Here is a 15,254-nt window from a genome sequence, read left to right on the forward strand (position 1 = left end):
CAAACAATAGTAATTGGGGCCTAGTGTGGTTGTGTACGTGTGATATACATACACTTTTTTGGGATCATATTTTCTATTCCGCTATTTAATCAAAAACCTTTGGGGATCAGTTAAATTGGGGGATAGTCTGTGTTGGTACGTGTGAGAGAGATCCACCTTTCCAAGTTGTTGGGGTTCATCTCATACTTCTGAAGGTTTGAGGGTGCTGCCTGTTCCATACTCCCCCTACTCCTAGCCTTTTAGGGGTACAAACAATAGTAATTGGGGCCTAGTGTGGTTGTGTACGTGTGATATACATACACTTTTTTGGGATCATATTTTCTATTCCGCTATTTAATCAAAAACCTTTGGGGATCAGTTAAATTGGGGGATAGTCTGTGTTGGTACGTGTGAGAGAGATCCACCTTTCCAAGTTGTTGGGGTTCATTTCATACTTCTGAAGGTTTGAGGGTGCTGCCTGTTCCATACTCCCCCTACTCCTAGCCTTTTAGGGGTACAAACAATAGTAATTGGGGCCTAGTGTGGTTGTGTACGTGTGATATACATACACTTTTTTGGGATCATATTTTCTATTCCGCTATTTAATCAAAAACCTTTGGGGATCAGTTAAATTGGGGGATAGTCTGTGTTGGTACGTGTGAGAGAGATCCACCTTTCCAAGTTGTTGGGGTTCATCTCATACTTCTGAAGGTTTGAGGGTGCTGCCTGTTCCATACTCCCCCTACTCCTAGCCTTTTAGGGGTACAAACAATAGTAATTGGGGCCTAGTGTGGTTGTGTACGTGTGATATACATACACTTTTTTGGGATCATATTTTCTATTCCGCTATTTAATCAAAAACCTTTGGGGATCAGTTAAATTGGGGGATAGTCTGTGTTGGTACGTGTGAGAGAGATCCACCTTTCCAAGTTGTTGGGGTTCATCTCATACTTCTGAAGGTTTGAGGGTGCTGCCTGTTCCATACTCCCCCTACTCCTAGCCTTTTAGGGGTACAAACAATAGTAATTGGGGCCTAGTGTGGTTGTGTACGTGTGATATACATACACTTTTTTGGGATCATATTTTCTATTCCGCTATTTAATCAAAAACCTTTGGGGATCAGTTAAATTGGGGGATAGTCTGTGTTGGTACGTGTGAGAGAGATTCACCTTTCCAAGTTGTTGGGGTTCATCTCATACTTCTGAAGGTTTGAGGGTGCTGCCTGTTCCATACTCCCCCTACTCCTAGCCTTTTAGGGGTACAAACAATAGTAATTGGGGCCTAGTGTGGTTGTGTACGTGTGATATACATACACTTTTTTGGGATCATATTTTCTATTCCGCTATTTAATCAAAAACCTTTGGGGATCAGTTAAATTGGGGGATAGTCTGTGTTGGTACGTGTGAGAGAGATCCACCTTTCCAAGTTGTTGGGGTTCATCTCATACTTCTGAAGGTTTGAGGGTGCTGCCTGTTCCATACTCCCCCTACTCCTAGCCTTTTAGGGGTACAAACAATAGTAATTGGGGCCTAGTGTGGTTGTGTACGTGTGATATACATACACTTTTTTGGGATCATATTTTCTATTCCGCTATTTAATCAAAAACCTTTGGGGATCAGTTAAATTGGGGGATAGTCTGTGTTGGTACGTGTGAGAGAGATCCACCTTTCCAAGTTGTTGGGGTTCATCTCATACTTCTGAAGGTTTGAGGGTGCTGCCTGTTCCATACTCCCCCTACTCCTAGCCTTTTAGGGGTACAAACAATAGTAATTGGGGCCTAGTGTGGTTGTGTACGTGTGATATACATACACTTTTTTGGGATCATATTTTCTATTCCGCTATTTAATCAAAAACCTTTGGGGATCAGTTAAATTGGGGGATAGTCTGTGTTGGTACGTGTGAGAGAGATCCACCTTTCCAAGTTGTTGGGGTTCATCTCATACTTCTGAAGGTTTGAGGGTGCTGCCTGTTCCATACTCCCCCTACTCCTAGCCTTTTAGGGGTACAAACAATAGTAATTGGGGCCTAGTGTGGTTGTGTACGTGTGATATACATACACTTTTTTGGGATCATATTTTCTATTCCGCTATTTAATCAAAAACCTTTGGGGATCAGTTAAATTGGGGGATAGTCTGTGTTGGTACGTGTGAGAGAGATCCACCTTTCCAAGTTGTTGGGGTTCATCTCATACTTCTGAAGGTTTGAGGGTGCTGCCTGTTCCATACTCCCCCTACTCCTAGCCTTTTAGGGGTACAAACAATAGTAATTGGGGCCTAGTGTGGTTGTGTACGTGTGATATACATACACTTTTTTGGGATCATATTTTCTATTCCGCTATTTAATCAAAAACCTTTGGGGATCAGTTAAATTGGGGGATAGTCTGTGTTGGTACGTGTGAGAGAGATCCACCTTTCCAAGTTGTTGGGGTTCATCTCATACTTCTGAAGGTTTGAGGGTGCTGCCTGTTCCATACTCCCCCTACTCCTAGCCTTTTAGGGGTACAAACAATAGTAATTGGGGCCTAGTGTGGTTGTGTACGTGTGATATACATACACTTTTTTGGGATCATATTTTCTATTCCGCTATTTAATCAAAAACCTTTGGGGATCAGTTAAATTGGGGGATAGTCTGTGTTGGTACGTGTGAGAGAGATCCACCTTTCCAAGTTGTTGGGGTTCATCTCATACTTCTGAAGGTTTGAGGGTGCTGCCTGTTCCATACTCCCCCTACTCCTAGCCTTTTAGGGGTACAAACAATAGTAATTGGGGCCTAGTGTGGTTGTGTACGTGTGATATACATACACTTTTTTGGGATCATATTTTCTATTCCGCTATTTAATCAAAAACCTTTGGGGATCAGTTAAATTGGGGGATAGTCTGTGTTGGTACGTGTGAGAGAGATCCACCTTTCCAAGTTGTTGGGGTTCATCTCATACTTCTGAAGGTTTGAGGGTGCTGCCTGTTCCATACTCCCCCTACTCCTAGCCTTTTAGGGGTACAAACAATAGTAATTGGGGCCTAGTGTGGTTGTGTACGTGTGATATACATACACTTTTTTGGGATCATATTTTCTATTCCGCTATTTAATCAAAAACCTTTGGGGATCAGTTAAATTGGGGGATAGTCTGTGTTGGTACGTGTGAGAGAGATCCACCTTTCCAAGTTGTTGGGGTTCATCTCATACTTCTGAAGGTTTGAGGGTGCTGCCTGTTCCATACTCCCCCTACTCCTAGCCTTTTAGGGGTACAAACAATAGTAATTGGGGCCTAGTGTGGTTGTGTACGTGTGATATACATACACTTTTTTGGGATCATATTTTCTATTCCGCTATTTAATCAAAAACCTTTGGGGATCAGTTAAATTGGGGGATAGTCTGTGTTGGTACGTGTGAGAGAGATCCACCTTTCCAAGTTGTTGGGGTTCATCTCATACTTCTGAAGGTTTGAGGGTGCTGCCTGTTCCATACTCCCCCTACTCCTAGCCTTTTAGGGGTACAAACAATAGTAATTGGGGCCTAGTGTGGTTGTGTACGTGCGAGATACATACACTTTTTTTGATCATATTTCCTATTCCGCTATTCAATAAAAACCTTTGAGGATCAATTGAATTGCGGGATAGTCTGTGTCGGTACGTGTGAGAGAGATCCACCTTTCCAAGTTGTTGGGGTTCATCTCATACTTCTGAAGGTTTGAGGGTGCTGCCTGTTCCATACTCCCCCTACTCCTCATCTAGCCTTTTAGGGGTACAAACAATAGTAATTGGGGCCTAGTGTGGTTGTGTACGTGCGAGATACATACACTTTTTTTGATCATATTTCCTATTCCGCTATTCAATAAAAACCTTTGAGGATCAATTGAATTGCGGGATAGTCTGTGTCGGTACGTGTGAGAGAGATCCACCTTTCCAAGTTGTTGGGGTTCATCTCATACTTCTGAAGGTTTGAGGGTGCTGCCTGTTCCATACTCCCCCTACTCCTCATCTAGCCTTTTAGGGGTACAAACAATAGTAATTGGGGCCTAGTGTGGTTGTGTACGTGCGAGATACATACACTTTTTTTGATCATATTTCCTATTCCGCTATTCAATAAAAACCTTTGAGGATCAATTGAATTGCGGGATAGTCTGTGTCGGTACGTGTGAGAGAGATCCACCTTTCCAAGTTGTTGGGGTTCATCTCATACTTCTGAAGGTTTGAGGGTGCTGCCTGTTCCATACTCCCCCTACTCCTCATCTAGCCTTTTAGGGGTACAAACAATAGTAATTGGGGCCTAGTGTGGTTGTGTACGTGCGAGATTCATACACTTTTTTTGATCATATTTCCTATTCCGCTATTCAATAAAAACCTTTGAGGATCAATTGAATTGCGGGATAGTCTGTGTCGGTACGTGTGAGAGAGATCCACCTTTCCAAGTTGTTGGGGTTCATCTCATACTTCTGAAGGTTTGAGGGTGCTGCCTGTTCCATACTCCCCCTACTCCTCATCTAGCCTTTTAGGGGTACAAACAATAGTAATTGGGGCCTAGTGTGGTTGTGTACGTGCGAGATACATACACTTTTTTTGATCATATTTCCTATTCCGCTATTCAATAAAAACCTTTGAGGATCAATTGAATTGCGGGATAGTCTGTGTCGGTACGTGTGAGAGAGATCCACCTTTCCAAGTTGTTGGGGTTCATCTCATACTTCTGAAGGTTTGAGGGTGCTGCCTGTTCCATACTCCCCCTACTCCTCATCTAGCCTTTTAGGGGTACAAACAATAGTAATTGGGGCCTAGTGTGGTTGTGTACGTGTGATATACATACACTTTTTTTGGATCATATTTTCTATTCCGCTATTCAATAAAAACCTTTCTAGGGCAAGATCTTAAATTACAGAAATATGAGGAGACCGTCAAATAAGGGCCGTGGCCTGGGTCGTGGTGCTGCTGGTAGAGCTCCTGTTGCAAGGAGAGGACATGGTCGATCTGTGCCAGCTACACGCACAAGTGAAACACCTTCCTCAAGTGTGAGTAGGCGACAGAACCTGCATCAGTATTTGGTAGGGCATCAAACGCCCCTAGAAGTGATGAGGCCAGAACAAGTTGAGGCGATAGTAGATTGGTTTGCTGCTGACAGTGCCTCCAGTTCCTTCACATTGTCTCCCACCCAGTCTACTGCAGAAAGGTCAGAGTTGGCACCTGCAGCCAATGTCCAACCGTCTTTCACCTCACCCCCTTGCAAATCAGGCCAGCAGTCTGAGCCCCAAGCCATACAGCAGTCTCTTATTCTTTTTGAGGACTCTGTCAGCAGGGTTTCCCAGGGCCATCCACCTAGCCCTGCCCCAGAAGTGGAAGAGATTGAGTGCAGCGATGCCCAACCACTTATTTCTCAAGATGAGTACATGCAAGGATCATCGCAGCACGTCTCCGATGATGACGAAACGCAGGTGCCAACTGCTGCGGCGTTCAGCATTGTGGAGACCGACAAGGAGGGCAGGGGTGAAGACTGGGTGGAAGATGATGTGGAGGACGATGAGGTCCTCGACCCCACATGGAATGAACGTCATGCAGGTGACCTGAGTAGTTTGGAGGAAGAGGCGGTGGTCGCACAGAGCCACCAGCACAGCAGAAGAGGGAGCAGGGTGCAGAAGCGGAGCGGCCGTGCCCTAGACACTACGCCCGCTACTGCCCAACGCAGCAAGGGAACGAGCGCACCAAAGTCAGCTCAAAGGAGTTCTCTAGCGTGGAAGTTCTTTAGAAAATGTGCTGATGACAGGACACGAGTGGTTTGCACCCTGTGCAATCAGAGCTTGAAGCGAGGCATGAACCTTCTCAACCTGAGCACAACCTGCATGATCAGGCATCTAAGTGCAAAGCACGAGCTGCAGTGGAGTACACACATTCAAAACCAAGAAACGTCTCTGGCTCATCCTGCTTCCTCTTCTGCTGCAGTCTCGGCCGCTCCAGCCACATCTGTAGTGATACCGGCACCTGCCACCCCGCAAACAGACGATCTGTCAGCAACACCACCACCTGGGTCACCAACAACCATCTCCACAATGTCCCGTGGAAGCGTTCAGCTTTCCATCTCCCAAACACTTGAGAGGAAGAGGAAGTACCCCCCTACCCACCCGCGATCCCTGGCCCTGAATGCCAGCATTTCAAAATTATTGGCCTTTGAAATGCTGTCATTCCGTCTGGTGGAGACGCACAGTTTTAAAAACCTTATGTCGGTGGCTGTCCCACAGTACGTCGTGCCCAGCCGCCACTACTTTTCCAGGCAAGCCATCCCTTCCCTGCACAACCAAGTGGGGGAAAATATCAGGTGTGCACTGCGCAACGCCATCTGTGCCAAGGTCCACCTAACTACGGATACGTGGACCAGTAAGCACGGTCAGGGGCGTTATATCTCCCTAACGGCACACTGGGTAAATGCAGTGGCGGATGGGCCTGAGGCGGATAGCAATTTGGCGCATGTCCTTCCACCACCGAGGATTGCAGGGCGCTTCAGTTTGCCTCCTGTTCGTAACTCCTCCTACTCCGCTTCCTCATCCTCTACCGCCTCCTCATCCGGACAGCGTAACACCTTCACCACCAACTTCAGCACGGCCAGGGGTAAACGACAGCAGGCAGTTTTACAACTTGCCTGTTTGGGGGACAAACCACACACCGCGCAGGAGTTGTGGAGGAGCATGGAACAGCAGACAAATGAGTGGTTGCTGCCAGCGAGCCTCAAGCCCGGCCTGGTGGTGTGTGATAACGGGCGAAATCTCATAGCAGCTCTGGGCCTAGCCGGTTTGACGCACATCCCTTGCCTGGCGCATGTGCTGAATTTGGTGGTGCAGAGGTTCCTTAAAAACTACCCCGATATGTCAGAGCTGCTGCAGAAAGTGCGGGCCGTTTGTGCGCACTTTCGGCGTTCTCACCCTGCTGCTGCTCGCCTGGCAGCGCTGCAGCGTAACTTCGGCCTTCCCGCTCACCGCCTCATATGTGACGTGCCCACAAGGTGGAACTCCACCTTGCACATGCTGGAAAGACTGTGCGAGCAGCAGCAGGCCATAGTGGAGTTTCAGCTGCAGCACGCACGCGTGAGTCGCTCTGCGGAACAGCACCACTTCACCACCAATAACTGGGCCTCCATGCGAGACCTGTGTGCCTTGTTGCGCTGTTTTGAGTACTCCACCAACATGGCCAGTGGCAATGACGCCGTTCTCAGCTTAACTATCCCACTTCTATGCCTCCTTGAAAAAACAATTCGGGCGATGATGGAAGAGGATGTGGCACAGGATGAGGAGGAGGAGGAGGATGAAGAGGTAACATTTCCAAGGCTTTCAGGGCAGTCATTCGCAAGGGGCTCCGAGGGTGGGTTCCTGCACACGCAAACGCCAGGGACGCAATTGTCCAGCAGGGGCACAGTTCTGGAGGATGAGGAGGATGAGGAGGAGGAGGAGCTGGAGGAGGAGATGGAACCATGTTCACAGCAGGGTGGCACCCAGGCCAGCTCATGGCCATCACTGGTGCGTGGCTGGGGGGATACAGAGGACACGGACGATACACCTCCCACAGAGGACAGCCTTTCGTCGCCTCTGGGCAGCCTGGCACACATGAGCGATTACATGCTGCAGTGTCTCCACAACGACCGCCGAGTTGCCCACATTCTAACTTGTGCTGATTACTGGGTGGCCACGCTGCTGGATCCCCGTTACAAGGACAACGTACCGTCCTTAATTCACTCACTGGAGCGCGATCGCAAGATGCGCGAGTACAAGCGCACGCTGGTAGACGCCATGCTGCTGGCATTCCCATCTGACAGCGGGGCCACAGTGGAAGCACAAGGCAGAGGAGGAGGAGGAGGAGGTCGCCAACGCAACCAGGGCACCGCCAGCACCTCAGAAGGCAGGGTTAGCATGGCCGAAATGTGGAAAAGCTTTGTCAGCACGCCACAACAAACAGCAGCACCAGCAGCTCAGATGGAACGTCTTAGCAGGAGGCAGCATTTTACCAACATGGTGGAGCAGTATGTGTGCACACGCCTACATGTAGTGAATGAGGGGTCTGCCCCCTTCAACTTCTGGGTCTCCAAATTGGGCACATGGCCTGAGCTTGCCCTTTACGCCTTGGAGGTGCTGGCGTGCCCTGCAGCCAGTGTATTATCTGAACGGGTATTTAGCACGGCTGGGGGCGTTATAACAGACAAGCGCAGCCGCCTGTCCAGAGACAATGTGGACAAGCTCACGTTCATTAAAATGAACCAGGCATGGATCCCACGGGACTTTTCCGTACCTTATGCAGAATAGCAATGGATACCGACCTTACCCACCCATTGTTCCATTTTTGCTCTTTCTCACTCTTTTGGGGTGTACCCTCATTTAAAATTTTTGAAAAGAAGCAGTGTTGGCTACCTCGTCCTCCTCCTCAGGGCCAGATTAATGTAGGGGCTATTGGAGCTGCAGCTCCAGGCCCCTACCTTTTATATAGGCCCCGGGTTGGCCATATTCACTGTTACCGCTCTTCTGTCACTTGTAAACACAGAAGTCTGGCTTCTATGCTCGCTTCCCCAGGCAGCACCCTCAGAACCTCCCCACACAGCGTGAAGGCCGGACAAGGAGGGACAGTTGGCGATGCATGGATGTGTTTATGGGCTTCAGAGACAGCATCCCATGTTGAATTAGGCATGCATGGCTGCACCCTTCCTCCTCTGGGTGCATGGCAAGGCACGGCCCTTAAGGCCCTTCAAAATCCTCAGCACCAAGCCCATGATGCTGTTAATCCGGCCCTGGTCCTCCTCCACCGCCGCTTCCACCTACACCGCCCATAGGTGTGCGCAGCCTATTGCATTAAGGTGTGCACCCCAAAGTTGAAATACACATGCATGTGTTTGCCAGCAGGGAGAGTAATGTATCGGGGCCATGTACCTGTAGGCAAGGAGAAATAGAGCAGAGCAGGTCCCAGGGAGATCTTTCCCATCTCCTCACTGGCAATGCTATGTGCCCTAGGTGATTAGGGTGTGCCCAGGCACACCCAGCACACCCTGTGCGCACGCCTATGTCACCGCCACATCCACCACCACCTCAACCTCCCTCCTACTCCATATGGGCCTCGTCCTTCAGAGATGAAGAAGAACATTGTTTTATTTTTCTGTTTTTTTTTTGTTGTTTTAAGTTATTTCCCTATCCACATTTGTTTGCAGAGCACTTGCCATGCTCTTAATTACGTTTTGCTGCCATTTGCAGCACTCTAGCCCTTTCCTTTGGTGTTTTAGAGCCATTTTAGTGCCTTAAAGTTCGGGTCCCCATTGACTTCAATGGGGTTCGGTGTCCGGGAAAAGTTCGGTAAAAGTCCGGGACACGGACCCGGACTTTTTTTTAAAGTTCGGCCGAACCCGTCGAACACGGACATCTAGGTGTTCGCTCAACCCTACCCAAGATCATTTAGTTTAAAAATACTTTTACTTGGTACCTGCTGCATAGTCACATTCACGCTGTTTTAAACTTTACTACATTGTTTAAAAAACATAGTATGGCTCCAAGTACAGAATTAGTTTAGAATAGATATAGCTGGTATATTTTTCCAAATCTTGAAATGCCAACCAGACATCCCAGCTATGCTCCTGAAACCTTACCCTAAGGGTCCATTCACACTAGCGCGACTTTTCAGGAGACCAAGTCGCCTGACAAGTCGCGGTCGGTCGCTCGCCATTGATTAGCACAGGACCCGTTCTAATAGGAGCGACACAAGTCGCTCCGACTTAGAAAAAGGGTCCTGTACTACTTTGGGGCGACCTGGAGGCGACTTGCATTGACTTCAATTATATGAAGTCCGTGCAAGTCGCCCCTGGAAGTCGGATCGCGCCAGTCTGAATGGGCTCTAAGAGTAACACAGACTCTAATGTTAACCCTAACAATAACCTTAATTCTTTGTTTATAAACAAAGCCATTAGATTGTCATGGGGATCATATGGCTTTGTCTATCATCAGATCTGACATCGCAATCACATGACTTTACTGTTGAATAGAATTTATAGTTGGGTCCTTTCCCATGGGCTGGGTCGGCACAGTTCAGCAGGGGATTTGTGAACAGACTCCCTGCTGAATCAGAGCTGATAGAGACAGATATCAGTATTGTCACATCTGTGCCCGCCCATTTAGTCTCAGGCTGCATTTGTACAGCGGATATCTATGGACCTGTTATGGCTCTATAGGTAAAGGCATGCCATCTACAATGAGAGTAAGAGCTAGGTTAAGCTAGCGTTAGCCCTCTTTTAACCGCTATAAACCCATATTGCAGGTGGGTGTCAGGCGGTTGAAGCACGACCTCATTCAGGTGAACTGGTTGTGTTCAGTGGGTGGTACTGCCTGTCAAGTGCTGACAAGGGGATAATTCTTTCTGTGGCCATGAAGCAAAGTTTTTTGGCCGCGGCATGTATTCATCCCTGTTCGCTGCCTTTGCAGCTTAAGAGGGAGCAGTTGGGGAGAGTAAAAACGTGGTTCAACAGTGTGTTTTTAACACCCCTCCAACCACAAGTGTAAACAAGCCCTTAAATCCAGTAAGAATAATAAAAATAGTTTAAAAATGGTGTCTGTTCTGAGTAATTGAAAATCACAAACTGAACAGGATCTTTGTTCTGACTTACATAGTAAAACATTCTTTGTCAATAAATGTGAAAGTAAATAAAGATGTGTGAGCTTTGAGTAAATTATACTGTTCTGGAGCTCAATTCAGATTCTAACCCAACTGCAACAACAAGGGGGCAGTGGCGGTTGTGCCTGGTCATTCTGTGAAGGTTCAACGCTCTTCTAAAAAGCAGTGTTGGATGATTTCAGAAAAAAGCAACATATCTGTAAATGCATTTGTGCATCTGTACTATATGTTTTACTGATCATGAGAGTTCTTCTTAAAGCTTACCTGTCGATACCAGATACTAGTTGTCAGCTTTTGATTTTGTCCATCCTGGAAAAAGAAAATATAATTGATAAAAATATGGACTATATGGCCAAAAGTATATGGACATCTGACTACCAATCCTATATGAGCTTGTTGGACATCCCATTCCATACCTATAGGTAATTTTATGAAGTTGGACCCATTTTTCTGGGAAGGGTTCCCACTAGCTTGGTGAGAGGTTGTGGTAATTTATGCACATTCAACTATAGTTGTGCTTTAAATTGAATTAAAGTAAGAGTTTTACAAATAGTGTTAATAGTTACATGTTGGTTGACACATATTTTCACTAAAGTTTGACTGGCAGTTCGAACTGTGGGGTAAAGCACCAGAAAAAAATTTAAAAGTTGACATTAAACGTTTAATTGTTTGGGAATCATGTTGATGTATGATGTACTGATATCACCTAGAAATGTCATTTTTTTCCCCCAGCCGGTAAGCTCATTGCTGTTCCTTCCAGATTTTCTCTTGTTACGCTACTGGAACCAATCACGTGACTTAAAGCAGAACTTCACCTAAAAGGGTAAGTCCTGTTCTTCCTCCTCCTCCCCCCTCCTCCTCTTGAACTTCTGGCACATTAATTCTTTGGAGGGAAGAGGGTACCTAGATTTGATAGGTACTCACTCCAATTTACGCCCCCCCCCCCCCCAATCCCAATCGAAACCCTATGGGCCCTGTCAAAGGTCTTAGAAGGCTGCGGGACAATTCACAGGGCCAGTGGGAAGTTGACTGTGAAGCAGTCACAGCCAGCTTCCCACAGTTAACATCAAGATCCAAAAACCAGCCTGGATGAGGACAATGCTTTATCCCTGGACAGGGGAGTGCCTGTTTATTAAAAGTCAGCAACTACCTTTTTTTCAGCTGCTGACATTTACCTTTTGAAAATCCTAGCTGAAGAACCTTTTTAAGCTGAAGACCTTCTCATTTAAGAGATATTACAGAATGCAGGACATCAATAAAATCCTTATATTCCAGTAAAAACAGGAGCATGTAAGACTTTGCAATGAAGATCCTTACAATATATGTAACTGACCAGGGGAGGATTGCTCTTTCCTCAGCAAAAGGGAAATTACACAACAACTTGATGGTTTTAGCCCATAAAATAAATTTGTTACAGCCATACATTTAAGAAGAATGGCATGGCCATTCTGTAAGTGGCTGTAGCCTACACACGACGGGAAGATGAAATGGAAATAATAGTGTTTAGTTTGACCTGAATAGTTGATAGAAGACACCCTGTTGGGTTTTCCTTGTAAAAATGATAGTGAACCTAGCTTATTTCCCACTTTGTCAGAAATCCATTGCAAAAACGGAGTGCGCTTTAATTCATTACATGTTGTCCGTGGAGCGGTTCCTGGTTTATCTTTGATTAAACTGAACGTCACCTTCAGATGACACATTAAACAAATCACCAGCCTCTCTCGCAATTTTAATTAGTTGCTAAGTCATTAATCAGGATGTTTGGGAGAATTATATTACTCAGAGGTTCAGACTGTTGCTGCTCTTCATAAGCGAATGTCTCACAACAGAAACTTATTCTCAATAAGATTTTCAACGTAGATACTCGCCACTTTTTTTATACTAAGCAGAAGCTGCAGCCATATTTCCATCTGTGAGACATAAGCTTCTACAAATTAACTGCACCTGTAGATTTGGAGAAAACAGTATACTGCAAAGCAGTTAGGTAGGAATAGAAGGTACTGGAAATTTTTTCCCCATCGAGATTTTAGTGTATTTCCAAACAGCAGCACAGATAGGACTAATGAATGAAACTCTGTGTAAGCTCCAGGCTTCTCTACATGGCAGTGTTGGGCTATTCACTGAGTACAAGCATTGTCACTTGAGAGGAACAGTAGCAAGTCACATGCCCTTCATACCATTCCTAGATTTTGTTTGTGCTTTCAAAGTATGAACAAAGCACCATAGGGGGGTGGGTAAAGTGAATCAGTTGAATTGTCCTGCATGGACAAGCACAGGTTTGCTTTAAAGGATATGCTATAACTTTATATAGGGATCTGATGCCCTCTACGGTATGTATTTGTACATACCTGTAAATATACTATGTATGCTCTTCCTGTCTCTTGATGCAAGGTTAAGAAAAAACACACACAGAAGGAGGGAATGGGGATAGAGGCAGAACATTTCAGACATATGTCCTGTCCAGAGGAGTTGCTGCTGTTGTATTTCCACCCAGACCAGAAGGGAAGACTATTATGCAAGTATTCCTATCCTCTAATAGTTTAACTAGAGCTGCCCATAGCGTATTGTATATTGAGTGGGTATCTGAATCCTTGTGACAGATAGTGTATCTCTGTCCTATTGTTATTATCTCATATGCACAGTGCCAGATAGCTAGGTTTGTGCTACTGTATGTGTGGATTAAAAATGTTTAGGCATTAATGTCCCCCTTTTACTTGAGACCTTATTCAATCCAGCACTGTGCCATTTGCAGCTCTTTTCTCCCCTCACTTCCTGGCCTCTTTGACTTTGCTGAGACATTGACCCCCACTTCTGTCAATTAAAGTCAGTGAAGAGGGAGTAGGGGCTGAGTTTCTCTGCCTGTATCAATAGACACAGACACGAAGGCTCTGGAGCGAGCCTACATGAGTGCCACCATAGAAAGCAGCTTTCTATAGGGGCACTCAGTGACAGGGAGGAGTGCCAGCAGGGGACCCTAGAAGAGGAAGTTTAGAGCCACTTTGTGCCATTCCATGGCACAAAGCAGGTAATTATTAACCTGTTTGTTATTTAGGAAAGAAAAACAAAAAATTGCATTTACAACCACTTTAAATGGAATAAATGAAAAATAGTCATCTATATAATGAAATAGTACTGAAGCTTACAACATCTAATACTGCGTGGATAAAGAGATCAATGTACACCGTGGTAGCCTGTGTCCAGTTCTTCACTGGTCTGACGCCTTTGCTGTAGTTCACCAAGAGATTTCTTGTCAAGTAAAGTAAACTTGAATTCTTAGTTTGTGAAAAGTTATCCGTAAAGGACTCTGGGGGGGAAATATAAAAGCATATTATGAGTTGTCAAGGTCTATATTTTTATCTGAATGCACTTTTCATTTGAGCAGAGATGGTAATCACTACATTTTAAATTTAAAGAGTATGTTAAAGTGGTTGTAAACCCTTGCATATACACAGTAGGGTGACTGGCCTCAGGAGATACACCTTTGTGTAACAAATCCTCCTACATAAGTTGTACCTGTTTATTCGCAATCTTCTCTTCTCTACATATGTTCAAGGTGCTGAATTTATAAAGCTTGTCTGAGAGTTCCGAAAAAATGGGGATGGAGTGCTGACATTACACTCTTTAGAGCACAGTGAGGAGAGCTCAGAGAGCTGATTGAAGGGAAGAGACACCCCCCCCTTCCACACAACTTACAAGAACAGAGCTGAGGCAGTCAATCTGCTGCAGGTCTCTGCCCTGTCACCATTTTTCTCATGGTGTCAGGAAGTGATTCATGTTAATAGCAGAGGTACAAAGCAGCTGGCAGAAATTATACTTAATGCTCTTAATTGAAACAAGTATATAGCAAGTAATAGACACACTAAAGAGCAGTGTTTCTCAACCTTTATTCAGTTAAGGCACCCTTTAAAAATGATGGACAATCTCGAGGCACCCTTTAGAGATTAAGGACAGTCTCGGGGCACCCCATCCTAAAATGTAAATCTTATTCTAATAGTTTTACATAATGCAGCAACATCCACACACGTAGTACACCCAATGTTAGAGGTGATTTATTCTTCTAAAGCAAATACACTCTTGCAAACGGGTACTAACTAGTATTCCAATGTTTCTCTTCTCCCCCAGTTTTTCTCTTTCACTCAGTTAATGTGACCCCAGTGCTGGGAGAGAAGGGCAGGAGAGGGTCAAACAAGGATGCTATGCAGAGATGACTGATGATGACATTGGTTGTTAGGATGTGGGCAGTTAGAGGGTTGTAATAGTGTAATAGAGCACAATGAAAGCCTGTGGCTTTGTGTAACTAAAAGGCAGCCTTCAACCACATGATGGCTTGTATACAATTTTGTGACATTTTTTTGGGCATTTTGCCAAGGCACCCCTGAAGAAACCTAAGGGCACTGTAAAAAGCGCACCAGCCTAGTGCATTACCTTTGTGACAATTTATTGTTATAACAGTGTATACATCATACTCACAAATGTGATGAAAATGTCAAGCGAAATATAGGTAAAAATTCCACCAGATGATCCACTCAGACTGCTGACTAGTGACAGTTGTGGAATTGAAACATCCAAACAAACTGATGCAATTCGAGGGGTATCCCCTCTATCTTTAGGGCTGGATTTGGAATGCAGGTAGCTGGTCTTTATATGATTAAAACCATG

General features: G+C 45.5%; 1 protein-coding gene across 1 annotated transcript in view; it reads right to left on the bottom strand.

Moving 5' to 3' along the window:
* Nucleotides 1–15,254, bottom strand: part of LOC309568868 (uncharacterized protein) — a gene marked incomplete at its 5' end in the record, with an annotated part of 164,293 nt that overhangs the window by 137,392 nt on the left and 11,647 nt on the right. The window contains 2 exon segments of the mRNA XM_082274652.1: nt 10,860–10,904; nt 13,739–13,899. Coding sequence (XP_082130778.1) covers nt 10,860–10,904; nt 13,739–13,899 — 206 coding nt within the window.

The sequence above is a fragment of the Pelophylax lessonae genome, assembly GCF_965119305.1.
Source record: "Pelophylax lessonae genome assembly, chromosome: 12".
NCBI lineage: Eukaryota > Metazoa > Chordata > Amphibia > Anura > Ranidae > Pelophylax > Pelophylax lessonae.